The sequence below is a fragment of the Tachysurus fulvidraco genome, chromosome 2, assembly GCF_022655615.1.
Source record: "Tachysurus fulvidraco isolate hzauxx_2018 chromosome 2, HZAU_PFXX_2.0, whole genome shotgun sequence".
Taxonomy (NCBI): domain Eukaryota; kingdom Metazoa; phylum Chordata; class Actinopteri; order Siluriformes; family Bagridae; genus Tachysurus; species Tachysurus fulvidraco.
In genome coordinates this window covers 20,165,268-20,175,931 of record NC_062519.1, presented here as the reverse complement: position 1 = coordinate 20,175,931, position 10,664 = coordinate 20,165,268, and the positions used below count along the sequence as shown (strand labels likewise).

Sequence of the window (10,664 nt, the reverse complement as noted above, 5' to 3'; positions counted from 1 at the left end):
GGTGCTAAAGTAATAGTGACACCTGCATTTCTGTCACCACGCAACACCATGCGTTCACCAGATCTCGTTTCAACGACCATGTTACTCCAAAGAACTGATGCTAATTTCTTTGGAAGATTTTCTTATGTTTTCTTTCATTCAAAGTCAGAGCAAGCAAATGGGCTTCCTGAGACTGACCCGATCCTGAAGTTCATTTGAATGCAGGGTATCAATTCACTCCCTGGTTGTTTACCATGCAAAGTATATGAGCACAAGATCTGTGCTCACATCTGCATAAGGGTCACTTGTTGTTCACTTACACAACACAAACACAATCTTTCTTATATACAAAGAGTGGTGCAGTCTGTATTTGTATGTAGCCTTAAAGCCTCCACTTAATATGTGATCAACTTCCCTTAATCGTTGCTGCCGTGATGCTCTCTGTGAAGATAACATGTATTATAGTAATATAATTATATTCATATATATATATATATATATATATATATATATATATATATATATATATATATATATATATATATATATATATATTATTGTTTCAGAATAGCAAACTGTAAGTAAAAATAATGGATACAACTGAAAAAATAACACAATGTTTACATAAAATATAAAATATACAGTTTATATCAAATATAGTTCAAAAATAGAGCATAGTGTTAATATGACATTTGATTCTTCAGGATTGTGAGCAAAGTGAATCAAGACAGCAGTCTCTCTTTCTCTCTGTCTCTGTCTCTCTCTCTGTCTCTCTTTCTCTCTCTTTCTCTTTGTCTGTCTGTCTGTCTGTCTGTCTCTCTCTCTCTCTCTCTCTCTCTCTCTCTCTCTCTCTCCCTCTCTCTCTCGGGTGAGAGGATGCGACACATGAAATTGGTTACATGGCTGACTTGACTTGGTAGCCAAAGATAATAGCAGGAAACAGCTGTGAATTGCTGGTTTCATACTTTTCATGATCAAGCATCAATGTGAACAAGTTAAAGGTACAAACCACTAAGAAATGCTTCACACCTATTTAAGAAGGGAAAACAATGCAGAAAGGGAGATGCAAAAACCCATCCCATTGCACCTGCCTTCACTATTGCCCCCCAAAGGGGTATTAATCATCCATCAACATTCATAACCTGTTCTTGTGCAAACCACAAAAAAGCTGCAGATCAGTCTGACACCCATTTAACAAACACTATTTTGTATAGAGTAAAAAAAGATAAAAATCTATCAGGACCCAGTTTCCACTGATGATCTCCACACATCCTTAAATCACAGAGTTCAGCGTGTAAGAGCTCGGCCCTGATATTCCTGCTCTGCTGTGTGACAAATAAGCCGTTGGATACCTGCGCTTTATTTCCACATCAAAAGATAGAGTAAGGAGCTGCTTTAACAGGAGCACTGATAAGAGTCATGAAGACTTAGTGGGAAAGCTCAGGGTCTTATTCCCCCTTCAGCTCCCAACCCACTGAAGTAGCACAGCAGGACATGATCTGCAATCATTTCAGACTTACACCGCTGCTCTATTCCTTAATAGAATATTTCCCTTAATTGCAAGCAGTAAATAATGACTTGTGACTCATTTCCAAATAAGAAGCTCTGCCTGAATTAAACCGCTTTAGCTTTAGTCTATTAGTCGCTCTCTCTCTATATTTGTTGTAAAAGAAATAGAAAGAAGAGATCGTGAGATTTTGATATCTGGGTTTGGAGATTATGTTGATTTATTGTCAGTCCAGCATAGTGGAAGAGCGTCGGTCAAAATACGGAACACAGCCTTATCTCTGCATCCTGTTCTTTAAGCCCCGGTCCTGCTAAATGACCCCTTTGTCCTCGTCTTTTACAATGAGACTATAATAATGATAATTGTGGACTAAATTGCAGCTTGAGAACAGAGAAGGCTGACAGTAGCTTCCTGAAGCTGTGTTCTTCTCCTGCCCCAGCGGTCATCTGTGTACCACATAAACAACACACACACACAGAGAGAGAGAGAGAGAGGGAGAGAGAGAGAGAGAGAGAGAGAGAGAGAGAGAGAGAGAGAGAGAGAGAGAGAGAGAGAGAGCAAGCGAAAAGCTCTGATATACAAAAAGATCCTTCTCTCCACTTTAACTATATGCTCGTTTGTGTTACTTAGTGCTCACACACACACACACACACACACACACACACACACACACACACACAGGCACACACTCAAATACACACACACACAAACACACACACACACACACACACACACACACACACACACACACACACACACACACACACAGTTTAATGGCAGGGCAAACGATTCTGGTTTTTGAGCTGCCTCTTATATTTTTCCAAGGACAAGGAAGAGAAGAGAAGAGAAGAGAAGAGAAGAGAAGAGAAGAGAAGAGAAGAGAAGAGAAGAGAAGAGGAAAAAGGCAATGTGTGAATTAGTCAAGGGCAACCCAAAAAAAGGTGAAGGGAGACGTCTTTATCCTTGATGGAGTCTTTGACCTGATTAGAATTACTTTGTTGGTTCGGGAAAAATGAACGTGAACGTGTGATTCTGCAGAGGAACCTAAAGGCATGTCTGAATGTAGCTGCCAGATGAAAACAATTTCACTCGCTCTCGCTTAATTATGTCTTTCACTTCTCTAATTGCCAGACTGCATGGAGGCAACATGCACCCAATTTGTTAGCTAGAGCGAGCGAGTACGATATTATTTGATGATTAAAGGCAAGGTGGAAGGAAGTCCTTTGCATTTGATTGTTGATGAATTAATAAGGATGTAATTCCTTAAAATTACTGACAGGTGACTTTATAAAAATTGCACTAATAATCTTCTTGGCAGCAAAAATGACACGGCTCCTATGGAAACTGCGTATTTATTCAGACCGAGATGTGTGAATTCCACACGGCCATACCGTATATTGTTCACGCTTTCCCCTCCTTCTCCGTCTGTTCTCCCACACACTTACCCCTTCTGTTCACTCCCCGTTTTGGTCTTCTGCTCAGACAGACTGATCTGCTCTTCTGTGCTGTAGATCTTTTGCATTGGTAATTCTCTACACCAACCAAGCCCTGGTCTGTTCTGTTCGCTCTGTGCAGACTGATCGAGGAAGCGTCAGATGCTGGCAGACCACCAGCTCAGCCTGGATAAAGCCATGGCTGCAAAGCAATACCCTGTACAGAGGAACGACAGATAATAAGAACAGAACTAATCCTAACATGCACAAAAAGAACTATAAGGGGGGGGGGGGGGGGGTGGTCTTTTACAACCTTTCAAAGTACACAAAATGCACCAAAGTTTCCTGGTGCCTGTATTTACGCCGGAGAAGGAGACAAATGCTTTCTGCAGCACGGCTCGGCTGGAGTTTCATTTTCATCAGTAATACAAAGATAGTCTCTGTATTAGGTCACCCAGATTCGACGGTTTTTTAGTTTTCGACATTTTACTACTCCTGTGCTTGTGTGCATTGCCTGAAATAATGTGATGACCCAACTTGATGATAACGCCTGTGTAAAAAATCACTCTGACCCATTTCGATGTAAAGTAGTGCAGCGTGTTATTCTCTCTGTATCTGCGTTCTTTACGGCTGAACCGGAGCCAGCCGTGTCTCCGCCGCCTATAAAGAGCGTCCTCTTCCACAAACCAATTTATTACAATTCCCACAAGATTGAAAACACAGCCGAGTTTCATGATACTGTTTTCTTATAGCCGATGATAGTCCCCGAGGGCCAGTCGGAAGCGAGAGCAAGAAAAAAAAAAAAAGAGAGATTCCCGTCGAGCTTTATCTCGGCATGACGGATGGAGAGTGTGGAAAAATGTTATGTAGAGATCTTGAATCATTACTCTTGGGTGGTATTTGCAGGAACGCTTGAGAATTGGCTGGACTTCAGCTCTGATCAATAAGCACATATGTAGGACATTAAGCGTCCGTGCCAAGTGTCTGTCTGAGTTAGAAATATATACAGAGCTGGTGGAGCAATCAGGGATTATTCATGTTGACTCTGTGATACACGTGCTTGTCCTTATGGTTCGTGTGAAACATGCAGCGTTCACTTCAAACGCATTTATTATTAAAAAGAACAGCAGTAAAACTGTGGGTGTCGACGCTCACCGGGTCTTCAGAAGACAGAAGAAGCGACTCATGCGACAAAGAAACAGAACGGCGAGCGAACGAAAACTTGCTGAATATCTCCTTTACGTGAATATATGACAAGCCGGAAAAGTGACATGAGATATTAAGAAATGACACATTCATTAATTACGGTGTTTTCGTCTCATCTCGTCGTCTCGTTACCAACGACTCACCTCTGATTGGTTTTGACGGTAACCGCTAAGTTATGGAAAAGCTCATCAGGGCGATTAGTGTCAGTGTAACTCGCAACGGTAGCTAAAAAGGAGGGTGAACCCCTTCAAACTACGGCCTCAGACAGCAGCAATTACAGCTAAGTTGTTTGTCAGGAGGAAGCTTTAGAGTAAGAAAAAAAAACCCGAATCAATCTTCTATTGCTGGAAAGAATGAAGAATTAATCCCTGCAGTCTCCCATGAGTTGTTTTCCAGTTTCCGACAACTCCTTTCTCTGTCACTCCTTTTAATCGCTCGACAAACTTTAACTGTTTGTTTCTTAATTTAATCTTTGAAACATTAATTAAAATTGTGAGGAGGGACCGTGTCTGAGAAAGGTGCGAGTGGGTGTCACTCCGAATCGCCATCCTCTGCCGATCTTCCATTTCCCAAGGTTTGTCAAAGTGACAAAACAATAATTGGAAATATGCCTTTGTGAGCTTATCTCACACCTGCAGAACAAAGAGAGAGAGAGAGAGAGAGAGAGAGAGAGAGAGAGAGAGAGAGAGAGAGAGAGAGAGAGGGAGAGAGAGACAAACAGAGAGAGAGACAGACAGAGAGAGAAAGATAGAGACAGAGAGAAGGAGCGAGAGAGAGAGAGAGAGAGAGAGAGAGAGAGAGAAAGAGAGAGAGATTTTAGATGGAGAAAGTTGGAGAAAGGTAAGAAGTGTGGAGGATCACAGCAGGTGTCCTTGTCATGAGACACCCAGACACACAGTCAGATCGTGCAGTAGGACATGCACAATATCTGGCTTCCCTGCATGTGTGTGACCTGCTAGCAGCGTGAGATCAGACTCACGCCACAGTGTGAGACATTGTTTACTGTTCCCTTAGGGTGAGAGATCTATTCATCCTCTATACGTAAAGGTCCTTCATTACTGTCTTCTAGAGTACACAGTGGCAAACAGGGTCTCCACACACACACACACACACACACACACACACACACACACACACACACACACACACACACACACACACACACACACACACAGCTTAACCCTGTCTCTCTGGTCAGTAAATACAGTGCACAGTGAGAAGCATCGCGAGCGATAAGTGGAGTGCAGCTCACACACACCCAGAGACAGATAGATAGAAAATCTCTGCACTTTGATGGGTGTCCCAAAAGCTGCTCGGACAATTTCACACAATGAGCCGTGATCAGTGGGGGGTGGTAAAGATCCTACCTGTGACCAAACACCTCGGCTTAGCTACGTGTGATAGTGTACTGGTGTAAGAGACAAGACGAGAGATTAAGTCAGAGGAGGAGGGGGGCAGAGAGAGAGACAGACAGACAGACAGAGGGAGAGTTAGAGAGAGAGACAGATGGGGGGGAGAGAGAGAGAGAGAGAGAGAGAGAGAGAGAGAGAGAGAGAGAGAGAGAGAGAGAGAGAGAGAGAGAGAGAGAGGGAGGGAGGGAGGGAGGGAGGGAGGGAGGGAGAGAGGGAGGGAGGGAGGGAGGGAGAGAGAGAGAGAGAGAGAGACAGATGTATCAGCAGTATTCTGGATTTTAAACTTTATGGCTAGAAATAATAAGATTTAATTCATTTACTCAAATTATTGTTTATTGAATAAATAAAAAATATATTAACGTTTGCTAAAGAAGAGTCAGCGTTCTGGCTTTAAAACATATGTGTCAAGATAACACACACACACACACACACACACACACACACAGACACAGACACACACACACACACACACACACACACACACACACACACACACACAGACTCCCTTATGACCAATATGACGTTACACACACATCAGTATGTTTGCTGAAACATTGGGGCTGTTTCTAATATTTAATTCTAATATTTTCTTGAGACGTTACACCAGGCACCAGTGTCACGGGCGAGCGGAGACGGACGCGAGCGCAGTAAAAGGTGTTTTATTTAAAGAGCAGGCAGACAAATCCATATCATACATCAAAATTTGCAGAAAGCAGGCGTCGGTCAGGCCAAAACACAACCAACCAGAAACCAGAAGGAGAATAAGATGTAGAAACAGAAACACAAGCAATCAGCCAGACAACCAATGACAGCTTGTGGGTGGAACCTTAAACCTGGTTGTCTCTGCCAGGAGGTTAAGACTAGAGGCTAGAAACAGAAACACAAAATCAACATTCTGAAATATTTTATCCTCCAGATTTGAACTCTACACTATATATTAAAGACTAGCTTGAGATGTCATGTTAAAACTAACAGTAATTAAATTAATTAAAGGGTTAAAAAAAATTGTAAAATCTTCAGTTGATTCGTCAACTAAATTAAAACTGGATGTATAAAGAGATGAGGTCTATTCGTCCTGAGGAGCTTCTGTCTTCACCTCCAAACTCGGTGTGAAAGTGTGACATCATTAAATGAGTGTATTTGAGGAAATGCGGGAAACCCGAAGACAAACGTAGGCATTATTTCGTAATATTTTAGGGCAATGTTTTCTGCCTTGTTGCAGAAGAGAGCAGTGACACAGGCATTCTTTCTAACACTGAGAAATATCTGCATTAATGAGATCCGGTGGAATAGTTCCCACTTCCTAGACATTTGATATTAAATATTATAACCACGTGTGTGTGTGTGTGTGTGTGTGTGTGTGTGTGTGTGTGTGTGTGTGTGTGTGTGTGTGTGTGTGTGTGTGTGTGTGTGGATAAACTGGACCTTTAATACAAACATGAAGCCTGATACTTGACATGACACATCACTTAGATCAGGCTCCAGATTCAAATCTACGCCTTTTTATTCATTCGTTCATTCATTCATTCAATCATTCATTCATTTTCTACCGCTTATCCAGACTTCTCAGGTCACGGGGAGCCTGTGCCTATCTCAGGCGTCATCGGGCATCGAGGCAGGATACACCCTGGACGGAGTGCCAACCCATCACAGGGCACACACACACACTCTCATTCACTCACACAATCACACACTACGGACAATTTTCCAGAGATGCCAATCAACCTACCATGCATGTCTTTGGACCGGGGGAGGAAACCGGAGTACCCGGAGGAACATGCAAACTCCACACACACAAGGCGGAGGGGGGAATCGAACCCCCAACCCTGGAGGTGTGAGACAAACGTGCTAACCACTAAGGCACCGTGACCCCCCCCCTCGCCTTTTTATCTATCTATCTATCTATCTATCTATCTATCTATCTATCTATCTATCTATCTATCTATCTATCTATCTATCTATCTATTTATTTATTTATTTATTGGCAGGCAGGACTCTTTCCTTCACAGTATTGCCAAGGCAACAGAAGGTGACAAAGCGTCCAACAAATATACAAATGACCTGTAAATAATAGAAAGCTCACAATATTGATACTAACAATAAACGTCTGCTTCATATTGCTGAGATGACTTACTCGAGAATATAAGTGCGTTATTTCTCCTCTATCCCTCGGGCTACTGTAACAAACATGGCTGTAGCTGCTGCGTTGTCCCTCTCCTCGGAGAATATTTCGGAGGTTGTGAATATATTAGGGAATATTTTCCAAATGCTTAAAGAATATCGCGACATTACTGCGTCAGAGAGAGGATCGTTCCGAGAAAAGCACTTAAGCAAAGCAGATAAAGTGTAATAAAGTGCAGATTATACGATATTGATCGACTCATTTGAATGTGGAGGCAAAATGATTTGATAGTTTAATATCGACGCTCGTTCTCGACGGGAGGACGGCGTCTATTATTACTCCACGGTGCGTTTAAATAACACATAACCCTACATGGTGATTGGTGCAACAAAAAATGTCAGCTTTTAAAAGTCAGTGAAACAAAGCGAATTAGACGTAAGAGCAGAGTCACTGATTGCTGCATGAGGTTCGAGGAGAGAAAGGAGAAGATGTAATGACTTACAGTGTAGGACTGGTGAAGATCACAAATAATAATAATAATAATAATAATAATAATAATAATAATAATAATAATAATAATGATAAATTATTTACTGCTGGCATGACTTGTTAAAGTGCTCTAACCCTTCACCATCCTGAGATTGAGTTACTCTCAATGTGTGTGTGTGTGTGTGTGTGTGTGTGTGTGTGTGTGTGTGTGTGTGTGTGTGTGTGTGTGTGTGTGTGTGTAAGAGAGAGTGAGTTTCCTTCAGGTGCTCTGGTTTCCTATCATCTCCCGAAAACATGCCTGTAGGTGGATTGGCTATGATAAATTGCCCCTAGGTGTGGATGAGTGTTTGTGTGTGTGTGTGTGTGTGTGTGTGTGTGTGTGTGTGTGTGTGTGTGTGTGTGTGTGTGTGTGTGTGTGTGTGTGTGTGTGTGTGTGTGTGTGTGTGTGTGTGTGTGTGTGTGTGTGTGTGTGTGTGTGTGTGTGTGTGTGTGTGTGTGTGTGTGTGTGTGAGTGTGTGTGAGTGTGTGTGAGTGTGTGTGTGTGTGTGTGTGTGTGTGTGTGTGTGTGTGTGTGTGTGTGTATGTGTACCATCCAGAGTGCCTCAAGCCACAGATTTCACTATGAGCCCCAGCAGGATAATGAGGTTACTAAAGATGAATGAATGACTGTATGTTCAGTTTAAAGTATTTCTTCTTTCTCTTTTAATTCTTGGAGAAACTTGACACCGTCTTATTAAGAAAACTGACGACAACTTTAGTAAAAAAAAAAAAAAAAACATTAGGAGAAGAGGAGAGATGAGAAGCAGAGGTTAAATATGTTAGATTAGTCATGGCATTAAGTGGACCACCTGAAAGCATCGGCGTATAATGAATGCGGCTGTGGTATTTCATGTGAATGCACGGAGCAGACTAAAGGGTTTGTCCTTCAGTGTGGATGTCCTTGTGTTGTTCAGGGGGTTTGTAGAAGGTCAACATCAAGCACTTGTAAAAGACGGGAACAAAGACTCGTGTCATTTACAAACCTCACAAATCAGCATTATCACATGAATATGACTGATTGTTCATCAAACAGTCTTTTAGCTCTTCCTTTAGCTCTTCCTTCAGCACTTCTTTTAGCTCTTCCTTCAGCACTTCTTTTAGCTCTTCCTTTAGCTCTTCCTTCAGCACTTCTTTTAGCTCTTCCTTTAGCTCTTCCTTCAGCACTTCTTTTAGCTCTTCCTTTAGCTCTTCCTTCAGAACTTCTTTTACCTCTTCCTTTAGCTCTTCCTTCAGCACTTCTTTTAGCTCTTCCTTTAGCTCTTCCTTCAGCACTTCTTTTAGCTCTTCCTTCAGCTCTTCCTTTAGCTCTTCCTTCCCTTCTTCTTTTAGCTCTTCTTTTAGCTCTTTTTTCAGCTCTTCCTTTAGCTCTTCCTTTCCCTCTTCTTTTAGCTCTTCTTTTAGCTCTTCCTTCAGCTCTTCCTTCAGCTCTACTTTTAGCTTCTCCTTCAGCTCTTCCTTCAGCTCTTCCTTCAGCTCTACTTTTAGCTTTTCCTTCAGCTCTTCCTTCAGCTCTTTCTTTAGTTCTTCCTTTAGCTTTTCTTTTAGCTCTTCCTTCAGCTCTTCTTTTAGCTCTTTCTTTAGCTCTCCTTTTAGCTCTTCCTTCAGCTCTTCCTTTAGCTCTTTTTTTTAGCTCTTGGTCAGCTCTACTTTTAGCTTTTCCTTCAGCTCTTTCTTTAGTTCTTCCTTTACCTTTTCTTTTAGCTCTTCCTTTAGCTCTTTCTTTAGCTCTTCCTTCAGCTCTTCCTTTAGCTCTTCCTTGCTGAAACACTGCTGAGGTTTTTGATGCTTAAAAGCAGATTAGAATTATTTCTCATATCTGGCAATTGTCTGAGGCTCACGGGAGAATTCACTCAACCTTGCGAATGATTAACGAGTGAAAGGTTTTGGAAAAGGAAACAATTTCTATACAGTGACTAAAAGAGATCCTGCTTGATGACTCTTCTATGGAAGGTGATAGAGTAGAAGCAATGGATTTTGTTCAGGACTTAATGGTTTTGCTGTCCACAGAATATTGCATCATTCAAAACCCTTTCCCAGTTTGTACTCAATGCTAGAGAGAGAGAGAGAGAGAGAGAGAGAGAGAGAGAGAGAGAGTTTTCATATAGCCTGTCCGGAGCACAGCCGCTTGCTCATTACCTGAAGACAGACTGTCGCCATTAAATTGAAATTTAATTTACGAAATTGCATTTTAATGTGCGTATTTCCTTCCATCCGTCCAAATGTGGTTCCCGTCACTAGTGACATTTAATTGGGCTAATAGAAGATCCTATAAATAGCAGAGCTTACATTTTCTATACTGTTTCATCCGAACTCTTATATCATACTCATCAGGTCTAAGACGCGAGATTGCCTTTATTACCGATTTACTCTTTTTTTTCTCTGTAACAGTCATGTCCAGGTCTCACCAAATTAATTAGTCCCTCACCAAGGTATTAGCCAGACCGAGGATGTGGAGCGAGCAGAAAGAAAACAATCGA

At 41.8% G+C, this 10,664-nt stretch overlaps 1 protein-coding gene across 1 annotated transcript; it reads left to right on the top strand.

The window, feature by feature from the left end:
• Nucleotides 1-8,442: 8,442 nt before the first annotated feature.
• Nucleotides 8,443-9,817, top strand: LOC125139634 (uncharacterized serine-rich protein C215.13-like). Its single transcript, XM_047804166.1, has 2 exons — nucleotides 8,443-8,448; nucleotides 9,221-9,817. The coding sequence occupies exons 1-2, from the start codon at nucleotides 8,443-8,445 to the stop codon at nucleotides 9,815-9,817; spliced, it is 603 nt and encodes a 200-aa protein (XP_047660122.1).
• The last annotated feature ends 847 nt before the right edge of the window (nucleotides 9,818-10,664 follow it).